At 42.1% G+C, this 14528-nt stretch overlaps 1 protein-coding gene and 1 non-coding gene across 5 annotated transcripts in view; both read right to left on the reverse strand.

The window, feature by feature from the left end:
• CFAP43 (cilia and flagella associated protein 43) overlaps positions 1-14528 on the reverse strand; it is a 107992-nt gene that overhangs the window by 90496 nt on the left and 2968 nt on the right. For all 4 annotated transcript variants that reach the window (XR_001447280.3, XM_077947455.1, XM_001106544.5 and 1 more), the window contains exon 3: positions 10126-10222. Coding sequence is in view for 3 of the 4 variants with exons in the window: in XM_077947455.1 (XP_077803581.1) it covers positions 10126-10222 (97 nt within the window). In the remaining variant the exon portion in view is untranslated. The remainder of the gene's footprint in view (positions 1-10125; positions 10223-14528) is intronic.
• On the reverse strand, positions 3224-3317 carry MIR609 (microRNA mir-609). The gene has a single exon (NR_032644.1). It is a non-coding gene; the product is annotated as a microRNA mir-609 (primary transcript).

Raw genomic sequence — 14528 nt, forward strand, 5'->3', positions numbered from 1 at the left:
CAAAGACTACAGGACTGTACATGGCAGTGACACCATACATTTGTGGTTGCCACCCCCACCAGACCCTCAATAGGCTCTCCAATACTGCTGTTTCTCTGGCCAGTTCTCTCTCTCTCATTCTCTAAAATGGGCATTTAAAATATTCTCCCCTCTCCTGAATCCTCTAGCCCCTCTACTCCCTTCTCAATCTCAGTAAATGACCTTGATTCTCATGAATAAAATAGAGGCCATCAGCTGAGAATTCTTGCTCTCAAGTATAACTACCCATTCAGGTTGGCATGGTTCTCTCCGCCTCCTCTTCCCTTACAATGGAAGGTGTGTCCTTCCTCCTACCTAAGGCCAGTTTCACCTCCAGTGCTCTGGGTCCCACGGTCTTGCCTTCTTAGGGATATTGGTTTATCCATGATAACTGCATCTTCAACTCTCCCTGTCTCCTGACTTCTTCCTGCCAACACACAAGTGCTCATCCATATCATTCTCAACAGAAGCCTTCCCTCAGTCTCACCTTTCTATGTCTCTCCCCTCTCCTCGGAGTCAAACTTTTTGAGCAAGCTGTTCTAAAGTCACCACCATGGCTTCCTCAGCTACACTCTCCTCATCCCAGGATATCTGCATCCTGTCACCACCATTCCATTGACGTAGCTATATCCACAGACACCTGCCTTCATCCTAAATCCAAAAGGCACTTCTTGGTCATTGTCTAACTTTACCTCTGCAGAACTGGTCACTGTTCACCACAACCACCTTCTGGAATCAGTCTCAGACTCGCTGTCACACACCTCTTATGGGACACCATAGATCCTCTCAATTGTGTCTGGGCCCTTGACCACCTCTTCTGCCTGGCTGACTCAGTGGCTGTCCAACTCTGTGTGCACTTTGACTAACTTCATGTAGGCACACCCCACCTGTGCCTCGCCTCACACCCACTTCACATGCCCAGAGGCTTCACTGGGGCTTCACTGGGGCTCCTGGGGACAATCACGACAAACCTGAAAGTGTGAAGGAGTTACCACCCTGTGCAGTGAAGCTTTGATCGATGGGATACAGGAGTTGGAAGATAAATTCTCATCTCCTCCTCTCCCCTTCCTCACTCACAGTCTGTCACTGCTTGAGGACTGTCCTGATTCACAGCAGTTCATAGAACCTCTCAGAAGACCACCTTCAGGATAGAGTAACCAATTGCACTTGGAACCAAGTGGTGGCCAGCAAGGTAATGCACCCTCATACTGGCTCTCCTGCCCTGGGATCACACACCCTGCTAAAGATGGGGTGCATGAGTTCTTGCCCCAGCCTCTGCTTTCCGTAGAACCCAGGCTGAGGCACATTCTGGAACCCTCCCTGCCTAGTGTCCTTCCTCCTTTCATAGCTACTCCTATGAGTCTCGTAGGTGGGTCCCTTCCATTGATATTCCTCTAGGTTCCACCCTAGGCTCTTCTGGAGGTGTTCTTACTTACATTTAGCATGTTGGCTATCCATTGACTTAATTATTCCCAAATGTTTACCTCCAGCCCTCGCTCCTGAGCAACAGTCCTGGATATCTGTGGCAAGGGCATGTGTCCCTCAACATTTATTCTCCATTTCTCCCTGTGAGTAACAGAACCCCCGAATATTAGCCAGGCACATATGGCCACTCACAATGAGGACCTAATATTACCCAGCCGCCCTAGAAGCTGGCTGTGGTTTATAGCCGATCCAGTCAATGAATGTAAGTGGCAGTCATGTGTGTACCTTCTACGTCCTGCATTTCCCTTCCTTCCTTCCTTCCTTCCTTCCTTCCTTCCTTCCTTCCTTCCTTCCTTCCTTCCTTCCTTCCTTCCTTTCTTTTTGAATTATCATTACTTTACTGTTGCAGGCATTTTAAATATTCATACAATTGCCTTATTTCAGCAGTCATTTCCTCTCCAGTATAGATTTTGTGTCCAGGATCAGAGCCATGTAGATCACTGAATAAGCACCTGCAGGCTACATGGGACCCACTCCGGTGCCCATGTCTTTGCTAGTAGAGCCTTTCACCACACCCACAAGAGGGCTGGACCTTCCCTTGCTTGACATCCTCCACTGCAAATGAAAACACACTTTGTAGATTCAATCCCAGTACATTTCCAGCACTCCCAGGTGTTCCATGTATGTGGCAATCATCCTGAGAGCTACTGATACATCATGTCAGCTGGTACCTATGCCAGCACCCACTCCACTGTATCATACAGATGCTGAGGCACTTAAGTGTTCTGGGTAAAACGGAGTCCATAATTGCCATAGGAGTTGAGTGTGGAAGAAGGGGACTTTCTCTCAATAATGAATACCATTAATACAAATTTAGCAGATTTATAATTTTACGTCTGTTTACATTTATTGTCAAAGCTTCACAAACTATTTACATAAATGAAAGCATGTTCAAGTTTCTAAATGCCGCTATGATAAGCAAATAGAGAAACTGCTGAGACAACACTTGCTTGCGCCATAAATACATATGGCAACATCTGGTCATTCTTAAAGAAATGCTTGTGTTTCCAAGGCCGGGCATGGTGGCCCACGTCTGGAATCCCAGCACTTTGGGAGGCCGAGGCAGGCAGATCATGAGGTCAGGAGATCGAGACCATCCTGGCTAACATGGTGAAACCCGTTCTCTACTAAAAATACAAAAAATTAGCTGGGTGTGGTGGGGGCACCTGTAATCCCAGCTACTCTGGAGGCTGAGGTAGGAGAATGGTGTGAACCCGGGAGAAGGAGTTTGCCATGAGCTGAGATCGTGCCACTGCACTCCAGCCTGGGTGACAGAGTGAGACTCCATCTCAAAAAAAAAAAAAAAAAAAAAAAGCTTGTGTTTCCAAAAAGAATTTTTTTTCAAGTCATAAGCCTTATGCAATTCTTCCAAGGTAATAATGTGTTTGTCCTTCCTTCTCAAGCAATGGTTTAAGGCATCTCAAGGCATATTGCTGTCTGAGGTTCCGATTTAACTGGCTGGGGGGAGAGGGAGAGTGGGCACGAACATTTTTTAAAAGCTTCACAAGTAATTCCAGCATGTAGTCAGTGTTGAGAACCTTGGTACTAAAGGCTCTTGCATCTTCCTACTGTCACTTGTCCTCACCAAAAGTCCTTGAAGTAGTCCCTGGGTCAGGCAATGATCTCTTTCATGCAAGCTCTGCATTTCAACAACAGGTTTGTGCCCTTCCCCTCATCCCTTTCCCTCCCCATTGGCTCCCAAAATACACTGGTGGTTTAGGGTTCCTCTGCTGTTCCTAGGCTGTTGCCCTCATCTCTACATTTACCCCATTATAGACCAGAGATGAGAGCAACACCCTAGGAAAAGCAGAGCAGCACGACAGGGGGAGACTGGACGCTGATCCCAAGGAGCCACCACACCATTCACAGCTGCTCATGCCCAGGCAATTGCCTGTGAGAGAAGGAAACACGTGTTGGTGATTTGGGTTTCTGTGGCCACAACTGAACCTAAGTCCTAACTGATATATCAGCTACCAACTAGACATCTCTGTTTGTTCATCTCAAGCACTCTCAGTTCCGTTTGTCCCCCAGCTCATCTTCCCACATTGCCTCCCCTAAATTCCCTGTCCCCAAGCCCTCAGTATCTCTCTGAATAGCACCACAGTGTCCCTAAGTTGCCCAAGTCACACACAACTCTGGGTATAACCCTAGACCCATCCCTCTTCCTCAGCACAACATCCAACATTTAGTCAGTTATAAGTCCCATGATGCTACCTCCCAAACACCTCCCAAATAGCTTCACTTCCCTCCATCCCTACTCCCACCCTAGTCCATGCCACAGTCATCTCTCACCTGGACCACCACAGCCTCCTAATTGATGTTCATGCCTTGTTTCCTTCCAATATATCTTCCACAATATGAAAGTACTGGAGATACTTTCATTGGAAATAACTGGCTGAAAGGAGTCTTCTTAAATGCAGATATAATTGTGTCACATCCCCGCTTAAAACCCTTTAGTAGCTCCCCACTGCCTTAAGGATAAAGAATTTGTCCATTAGCACAGCTTATATGGAGTGTGGGTATCCTTCCCAGTATGCCTAGGAGAAACTCAGTTTAGGCTGAAGTGCCCTGCATTCATCAGCAACACCCTCTTTCACTCTCAAAAGCATCCTGATTTGGATGATAAACCACATGGTCACCTACTTATATGGCTGCTCATGAGCTCACCTCTGACTGTCCCTCCAAGCTTGCGTCTCTCATGGCAAATCTCTTGTGCCCATTATTATGACCTTTTCATTGAAATCTGCTGTGCTTTTTCTACTTCATGGCCTTTGCACATGCCGTTCCTGTGCCTGGGATGTTCTTTCTTCTCGTCATAAAGCTGATTCCTGCTCATCCTTTAGGTATTGCTATGGGTTGAACTTTGCCTCCCCCAAATTCCCATGTTAATATTCTAACCTCCAGCACCTCAGAATGTGACCTTATTTGGAAATATGGTCTTTACAGAGGGTAATCAAGTTAAAATGAAGTCATTAGGATGGGCCCTAATCCAATAAGACTGGTGTTCTTATATAAAGGGAACATTTGGAGACAGACACACGACAGGAAGAATGCCATGTGAAAATAAAAGCAGAGATCTGGGTGATGTGTCTGTAAGCCAAGGACTGCCAGCAAACAAGTGAGCAGAAGTTGGTGAGAGGCGTGGGGGCAGATTCTCTCTCACAGCCCTCAGAAGGAACCGACCCTGCTGAGACCTTCATCTCAGAATTCTAGTCTCCAGAACTGGGAGGCAATACATGTATGCTGTTTAAGCCACCCAGTCTGTGGTACTTTGCTATGGTAGGCCTAGCTAATTAATACAAGTATCTGCTTAAACATTACCTCTCCTTCCAGGAAGCCTTCCCTGACCATTCCCCTCCACCATCAGACTAGGTGAGGTGCCCCTACTACATGTTCCCATTGTGCCTTAGATCAATGAAAGCTATAAAAGAGCTTAGAAACCAAATGAGTTTAAAGCCCACTCAGCAACTCACCAACTATATAAGTTTAGGCAAGTAGCTATAAGAACAACCAAAAAATGAAACTTGGAAACAAGAAACATTGTGTTGGCTTGATTTCTCATATCATGTTGGGAAGCATTTTCCAACAAGCCTCCTTGAACAAAAACCAGACTTTGTACCTTGCTTTGCCCCATATCTGACACTCCTGGGGAATGTAACTTTGTTGTCATAGTATATACTGACAGCCCGATGTGATAAAGGCAGGCGTGCTTTTACAGGTTAAACTCTAGAACACGTAAAATGCTATGATTGTATACCCTGGTAGAATAGTTAAGGTTAAGGTGCTAAGGTTTTAGAGACCTCTGGAAAGTTCATCATTCATATATTAACCTAGAAATTTTATTTAATCACTCCTTTTTCTAACTCTATCTCTATGTGAGTAAGCGTGTGTGTGTGTGTGTGTGTGTGTGTGTGTGTGTGTGTGTGTGTGTGTGTTTTGAGATGGAGTCTCGCTCTGTCACCCAGGCTGGAGTGCAGTGGCACGATCTCAGCTAACTGCAACCTCTGCCTCCCAGGTTCAAGTGATTCTTCTGCCTCAGCCTCCCGAGTAGCTGAGATTACAGGCACCCACCACCATGTCTGGCTAATTTTTGTATTTTTTGTAGAGATTGGGTTTTGCCATGTTGGCCAGGCTGGTCTTGAACTCCTGACCTCAGGTGATCCGCCCACCTTGGCCTCCCAAAGTGTTGGGATTACAGGCGTGAGCCACCGTGCCCAGCTGTGTGTGTGTTCTTTTAAGCACTCAGGAATTGCTATGGTCTGTTTGTGCCTGCCCCCAAATTTGTATGTTGAAATCCTAACCCCAATGGTGATGGTATTGGGGTATTGGGACTTTTGGGGAGTGATCAGGTCAAGGGTGCAGCGCCCTCATGATTGAGATGAGTGTCCTTATAAAAAGAGATCTAGCTCATCCCTTCAACCATGTGAGGACATGGTGGAAATTATCATCCATGAATCAGGAAGCAGGCCCTCACCAGACACTGAAGCTCCTGGTGCCTTGATCTTGGACTTTCTAGCCTCCAGAATTGTGAGAAACATTTCTGTTGTTTATAAGCCACCCAGTCCATGGGATCTTGTGACGACTTACTAAGACAGGGACCAGCTTCTTTCGTTTTCCTGCTGGTTCCATTTTTAAGGAGTTATATAAAACCATCTTACATCTCACAATCTGTTTGAAAATTCTGCTTTAACATCTCATATCTCTGAAGTTTCAGTCTCTTTCTTTAAAATGAGGACCATCATAGATGTCTCATGGGGGTTGTTGCAGCGGGGAGGCAAGGATTAAATGCACTAACCCATTGGAAATCTCAGTGAATGCCTCTCTAATGAAACTGCTGGTGGTAGTATGGCTGGTGTATAGCACATTGTCTTTGCTTATGAAGCCCAGATATCCCAGACCCCACCAGCCTGGGACTACAACCATGAGACCATTCCCCACCTATTTTAGATTCTTTTTCAAAGTCGTTATTTTTAATTATACAAATAATATATGAATCCATTCTGCTCTTTTAAAACATTAGAACACAAAGGTAAAGTCTTTTTAGACCAATTTATTTCCAGGAGTCAAATAATGGTACTTGAGCTCCTCCTGGTCTGACTTCCAGAAGTTCACCTCTTTTGAACTTTTACTAAATTATTTCTGGGAGTCCCCAGGGTCCACAGACTAACTGCTGTCACCAAGTGAGATGCATCCTATGCCCTGTTCATCTTCTAGCTCCCTCGTGTTTAGGCCCATTGCTGGCAAAGCTACTTGGTGAAGAGGACTATTGGGCCTCATCACAGGATTAAATCCCATTCACATTTCTATGCAGCACCCGAGGGTGCCATCAGGGTTGCTCCCAAAGCTTCTGATCTTGGGTTTGCAGAGCAGAGGCTGGAGGAGGGTCTGTCTCACAGCTCTGTTCATACTCATTCTTGGGCCCCAGGGCACCTCTGCTGCCACAGGGCCTCACTGAGAATTTTCTCATGATAGAGCAGTGTCTGGTCCTCCCCACAGCATCTACCCTATCCTCCCCTGCCCTCCTCACTCCTGCCCGCTTGTCTCTCCCCCTGACTCAAATTTCTTAAACAGAAGTGCACATGAATATTAAGACATGCAAACAAATCTAGGGGAAGGGTTGGGACGGAGAGGAGATACTACCTACCCATAGTCTCAGTCTCACTTCAGCTTATCAAAAATGCCCCCTACAAAAGGCTCAGATATACCTAAAATGTACCTAAGAAGAGATACATTTTATATCCAGCAGGAAGCAGGAGATACAAATTTACTGAACGAATTAAATCCAGTGAGCAAACTCAAATGCTTACAGGGGCCAGGAAGTTAATGTAAATGAACGAAATGTACTGAGTATAAACACTTCTAAGACAGGGGTTGGCAAGCTCTTTCTATAAAGGACCAGACAGTAAATCTTTTTAGCTTTGCAGACCATATATGGGCTCTATTACAACTCAAGTCTGCCATTATAGAGCAAAAGCAGCCATAGATAATATATAAGCAAATAAGCATGTTCCAATAAAACTTTATTTACAAAAACAGGCGGTGGGCCAGATCTGGCCTATGGGCCATCGTTTACCGACCCCTGCTTAAGGTGGTGGGCATCTAGAATGAGTACCTACTTACTAGCCCACACCAGACTGTGACCATGTGGGAATACAGGTCCAGGGTTGCCTGTATTTGAGAAAGGCTATACAGATAACTTTTTCTCTAAATTTTTCCAATTTTAAAAATACTTTATGGCCAAAACAAAATATATTGGTGGCCCAGAATTAGCCTAAGAATCATCACCTTTGAAACTCAGACTTAAATAAATATAATATAATAGACACTATTAGGTATGATGCATACTTTTAGTCAATGAATTATTAGAAAAACCATATTTAGGAGATTTTGATATATCCACTTTACAGAGGAAGAAACGAAGGCTCAGCCTTTCTAAGATCACACAGCTAGTAATTTGTGGAGCCAGGATTCAGGTCTAAGTCTGTTACACTAACACATTTGTGCTCATTCCACTTCACTGCTTTTTTAACATTCACAGATTGCATTTAGGAAGGACAATTGGAGCCTTCTGCTTTTGGAACTATCAGAATTTATGCACTTGTCGTCTCTCCCCAGCTGCTTCCTATCTTATGTATCCAGAACTGTGAGATGATACGTTTCTGTTATTCGAGACACTCAGTTTGTGATACTTTGTTACAGAAGCCCTAGCAAGCTAATACAGTACATCCATCAGCAGGTGAATAAAGTATGGTATATCCATACCATGGAATAGAAAGGAATGACTATTGACACATATATGCAGCAACATAAGATAATTTCAAAATAACTATGCTGCATGAAAGAAGCCGGACAAAAGAATATACACTGTATGATTCCCTGTATATGAACTACCAGAAAATGCAAACTAGAGTGACAGAAACCACATCACTGACAAAGGCTAATAAGGAAGCTCTGAAGGAACATAAGGAAACTTTTGGGGTGATGGATGAATTTATTTATTTATTTAGAGACAGAGTCTTGCTCTGTCACCAAGGCTGGAGTGCAGTGGCGCCATCTCGGCTCACTGCAAGCTCCGCCTCCTGGCTTCACGCCATTCTCCTGCCTCAGCCTCCCAAGTAGCTGGGACTACAGGCGCCCGCCACCACACCCGGCTAATTTTTTGTATTTTTAGTAGAGACGGGATTTCACCATATTAGCCAGGTTGGTCTCGCCTCCTGACCTCGTGATTCGCCCGCCTCAGCCTCCCAAAGTGCTGGGATTACAGGCACGAGCCACTGCGCCTGGCTGATAGATGTATTTATTATCTTGATTATGGTGACATAAAAAAATTTTATGGCTGGGCATGGTGGCTCATGCCTGTAATCCCAGCACTTTGGGAGACAAAGGTGGGTGGATCACCTGAGGTTAGGAGGTCAAGACCAGCCTGGCCAAAATGGTGAAACCCGTCTCTACAAAAATTAGCCAGGCCTGATGGCGGGTACCTGTAATCCCAGCTACTCGGGAGGCTGAGGCAGGAGAATTGCTTGAACCCGGGAGGCGGAGGTTGCAGTGAGCTGAGATCGTGCCACTGCACTCCAGCCTGGGCACCAGAGCAAGACTCCGTCTCAAAAAAAAAAAAAAAAAAAAAAAAAATTGCATAGACTAAATGTGGCTCCCTGAATCTAGGTACTTACATTTTTGTATAAGAAATGTTCCTATGTTATCCTTTAGTCATTTCTGGAATATTCTGTACTTCCCCTTAATAAGAAAAATATCCTCTTGAAGGGGCTTATATCATGGATAGAAAACGGAGTACAGCCTTAAAGTTGGTCACATGGAATGATCCAGGAAACACAAGAAATGTGTCTTAACCACAGGTATTTCCCATACAGCAGGCAAAAGTGGTATTATGTTCCACTCTCTGAATTGTTCTAATGTCTCTAACAACAATTATGTTAAACTGAACTCTAATATAGAGACCATCTCAATTTCAATATTAGCAGGAAACTTGCGAACAACTCCAAGATGCCATTTATTTTTTTAAGTGAAACTTTATGTATTTATAAATATATTCTCTATCTGATAATATATAAAGCATGTTAATAAAAGAGAATGACAATAACTAATTTAGTTCTTATATAGTTTTTGCTCTGACTGCCAAATTTTATGCCTAAACATAGCAACTGTATGAAAACTTATGATTGGGATTTTTTTCCTTCATATTTCCTTGTTTCAGATTTTTTTTTTTTTTTTTTTGAGACTGAGTCTGGCTCTGTCGCCCAGGCTGGAGTGCAGTGGCCGGATCTCAGCTCACTGCAAGCTCCGCCTCCCGGGTTTACGCCATTCTCCTGCCTCAGCCTCCGGAGTAGCTGGGACCACAGGTGCCCGCCACCTCACCCGGCTTGTTTTTTGTATTTTTTAGTAGAGACGGGGTTTCACCGTGTTAGCCAGGATGGTCTCGATCTCCTGACCTTGTGATCCGCCTGTCTCAGCCTCCCAAAGTGCTGGGATTACAGGCTTGAGCCACCGCGCCCGGCTTGTTTCAGATTTTTGATGTCTATTTCCTTTGATAAAATCCAGAAAAGTAAGAGGAAAATGTAATGTAACCCAGTAAAAGGAATTCCACAGGATGCTGAAACTTACCAAAGGGCCAGTTCAAATTCTGGGAGAGAGGAGTAACTAGCCAGGTAGGTGCCACAGTAACTGAATGAAAGCAAAGTGTAGTCCAGGAGAATGTTGCCTAAAATATAAAATCCATTATCAGGATTTGATTATGTTAAGACCATGTTCAGTTAACTATGATCTTACAGTTTATTTTCCTTTGCTAATGATTTTCACATAATTCAAAAGCATTTAACTATTAGAATAAGAAAGATCCTGGCTAATTTCTAAGACCATGAACAGAAAGCTTAGAGCAAAGCTAAGACCCATTTGTAAAAGATATTAAAGTGAATTAAGACCATGAGGTTACTATCTCTAGACTTCAATGCAGAACTGAGCATACTGCACCATGCATGTCCCAGTATGGTTTGAAATGACCCAAGAATCATCTCATAAATATATGAGACATTGTAATTAGAATAGTTATTTAGGCATCTTTAAATATCTTGGGGAGTTGTAGTAATTCTAGCTTACTTCCTTATTTCTTTTATCTTAGGCCATATCTGGCCCTTAGCTTAATATCTTCCAGCTTATGGAATGGCTATAAAAAGTGACCTACTCCTTTGTACCTATAGTTGATGAAAAGCAACATGAATTCCAAAGTCTTAGCAACAACATGTTTTAAAATGCATACCACGGGGAGGCCAAAACAAGAAGAGCCTGTCTGTGCTTCCCAGTACAGAGTGGTCTGATTTTCCCTCTTCTTCATCCGCTCTTCAGTGGGGTTGCACAGGTGCAAGCTTTGCCCTCACCTCAGTCTGTCTTTGTATGTTTATGTCTCTATTGCTTGTTCTGTGGATTTTTAATAGCTGTTTTCTGCTTTTTTTCTCATTCTCATTTTAATTGACCATAATATAATCCTGAAATTTTGCTTCTGTCATTTATTGAATATATTCAGCATAGTCTAATCAACAAAGAAAAAAGTGTATTTATTGAGATTCACTATAAAAACTAGTTTTTCTGTAGGCAGAGACCTTAATGATTTTTAAATGCTTGCTAAACAGATGTTTCCCTCCACAATTGAAGATGACCAACTTTAGATATTCTTTAAATCTTAGAAAATATGGTATTTGAAGAAAATGCCAAAAAAAAGAGAGAGAAAAATATATTCTCTATAATCCTACCACCAAACTTGGTAAATTTCTTTCTAGAATTTTCTTCTGTGTTTACTTGAAAAAATACATACATATATATTTTCTTTAAATATAACTTTGCTTTTTATAGCTATACTAGCCATAGATTAAACATTATATATGAGGATGGGAGAGAGAGCTCACGCCTGAAATCCCAGCACTTTGAGAGGCCAAGGCAGGTGGATCACTGAGGTCAGAAGTTCGAGAGCAGCCTGGCCAACATGGTAAAACCCCGTCTCTACTAAAAATACAAAAATTAGTTGGGCGTGGTGGCAGGCAGCTGTAATCCCAGCTACTCAGGAGGCTGAGGTTGGAGAATTGCTTGAACCCGGGAGGCAGAGGTTGCAGTGAGCCAAGATTGCACCACTGCACTCCAGCCTGGGTGACAGAGTGAGACTCTGTCTCATAATATATATATATATATATATACACATACACACACACACATATATATGATAATCCATTTTTAAATGGAATTGGATTATAGTGCTACCTCAAGTTGGTTTTTAATTTACGTTATATTGACAATTTTATATTATCTTAACACTTCTTTAAATGTGTGATTTTTAATGTTTGCATAATACCCCTTTATAGTATATTTTATTTAACTATATCCACAATACTGGAGATGTAGGTTGCTCCAATCTTGTGCTATTATGACAGTGCTTTTTAAACTCTTTTGCATGTAAATCTTTGACTATATTTGTAACCATTTCCTAAAAATTGAATTCGTCTTGAAGCGAGTATACTGAGTCAAATAGAGTAAATATTTACTTCACAGAAAGACTCTACCAATATATAGTCCCACCTTCAGCAAATAAGAGTGCTACCAGTTTCACTGCATTCTACCTAGCAATTATGATCTTAAAAAAGTTGTGACCTTGATAGGCAGAAAAATAGCATCTTGGTTTAAATCACACTTTTTAAAACAAATCTTGAGACGAAACATTTTTTGATGTCTTTGGTCATTTGTAGTTTAGTGATTTGTCTGGGTTAATTTCTTTTCCATTGTTCTAAGAGGCTGTTTGTTTTGTTCTTGTTTCATTAATGCTCTGAAAATATTTGATCACATTTGTCCAAATATTTTACCCAGTTTATTATTTCCCTTTTAATTTTTCATGGTGTTTTGATGTTAATCAGTTTTAAATATATATACAATCAAATATGTCTGTCTTAAAGGTTTTGTTTTGTGTGAAAAGTTCTTCCCCTTCCTGGAATTACTCCTCTATTCTACTGTATTTTCTCCTCTCTCTCTCTCTCTCTCTCTCTCTCTCTCTCTCTATACATATATATATATATATATATATATATTTTTTTTTTTTTTTTTTTTTTTTTTTTTTTGAGACAGTTTTGCCATGTTGCCAGCCTGGAATGCAGTGGCGTGATCTCGGCTTGCTGTAATCTCTGCCTCCTGGGTTCAAGCAATTCTCCCACCTCACCCTCCTGAGTAGCTGAGATTACAGGCACATGCCACCATGCCCAGCTAACTTTTGTATTTTTAGTAAAGACAGGGTTTCACCATGTCGGCCAGGATGGTCTCGATCTCCTGACCTCATGATCCGCTTGCCTTGGAATCCCAAAGTGTTGGCATTACAGGCAGGAGCCACCGTGCCCGGCCTGTATTTTCTACTATGTTCAAGCAGATTTGTTATTTATATTGAATGCTTATTTTCATCCGATATAGACCATGAGTATCTAACTTGATACTTTTGTTAAAATATGCATTTTCTTAACACTACTGTTGAATAATCTATATTTTTTCTTTTTCCTTCTTCTCCTTATTCCTCCCTCCTCCTCCTTTTCTTCTTCCTCCTCCTCTTCCTCCTTCTTTTTGGTGACAGCCTCTTTCTTCATTTACTCAGCTTTTATATAATTTAGATTCTGTCCCAAGTCTTCAACTCTCCCACTGATCTGGTGATTCCTGCACCAATGCCACACTTCTAATTACTATGGCACCATAATATTAAAATGCCTTGCCATCATTCTCTTTCAAATTATTCTCATTCTCTATGTTTTATTTTCCCAGATGAATTTCGGAATCATTTGAGTACTCCTTGCTGTCTAAAACATATGATAAACCTACAAATTACTTTCTATGACAAATCTCAGAAATATATTTATAATAACCAGGCTTTCCATCCAGGAATATATTTCTATACATTTAAATATTTTAAATCAGTGATTTTTGTAGTTTTCTTCACCTAGGTCACTCACACTTATTTTTTTTTTTTTTGAATTATTTCTAAGTATGTGTATCTTCTAATGGGTACTTATTGGGTACTTATTTCTTATTTCTAATGGGTACTTATTTCAAAACCAGCGTCTTACTGTGCATTCTTTTGTTAGTCCTAGCAGACTATTGCATTATCCATCATCTCCTTTCCTATAGCTATATTTTTCTTCAGTTTTATATTTTGTTGCATTGGCTAGAACTTCCAGGTTGATATTAAATAACAGTGAAAACAGGTCTAATTAATATTACTGATTAATATTACTGGGAATTCCTTTAGGGCATCATTATTCAGTATGACTCTTGGGTATTGGTTTGAACTAACTTTCAATTGGCTCAAACAGAACTATAGCCAAATAACCAACCTGGGGAAATTTTTAAGATAAAGTGTAGTTATGGTCCACCTAGATAGTTCCCAACATGTGAATGGGTTATGTTTTAAAAGTTGTCTTAAACTGTTGAGAATGCAAATTTCACCACAAACGAAGTATTATAGTGAAGTTCCCTGACTTCACCCAAATACTTATTTGACCCTTAAGACTACAGAGCTAAGTCCAGCCTCAAGCATGAGCTTTCTGCCCATGGGGTGTCCAATGAGGGAATCATTAGCTGGAGGCTCCAGCAGATGTGCAGCAGCTCAGTATGGGTCAGCTGTATCTAAGGAGTCAGTAGGCCGGGCGCAGTGGCTCACACCTGTAATCCCAGCACTTTGGGAGACGGAGGTGGGTGGATCACTTGAGGCCAGGAGTTCGAGACCAGCCTGGCCAACATGGTAAAACCCCATCCTCTGCCACAAACATTAAAAAAAAAAAAAAAAAAAAAGCCAAACACGGTGGTGCAAGCCTGTAATCCCAGCTACCTGGGAGGCTGAGGCAGGAGAATCACTTGAACCCAGGAGGTGGAGGCTGTAGTGAGCCAAGATCATGCCACTCTACTCCAGCCTGGGTGATAGAGCCAGACTCTGCTAAAATAAAATAAATAAAATAAAATGAACAGTAATAATTCAAATGGTAGGCAACATT

This window comes from Macaca mulatta, chromosome 9, assembly GCF_049350105.2.
Source record: "Macaca mulatta isolate MMU2019108-1 chromosome 9, T2T-MMU8v2.0, whole genome shotgun sequence".
Classification (NCBI taxonomy): Eukaryota; Metazoa; Chordata; class Mammalia; order Primates; family Cercopithecidae; genus Macaca; species Macaca mulatta.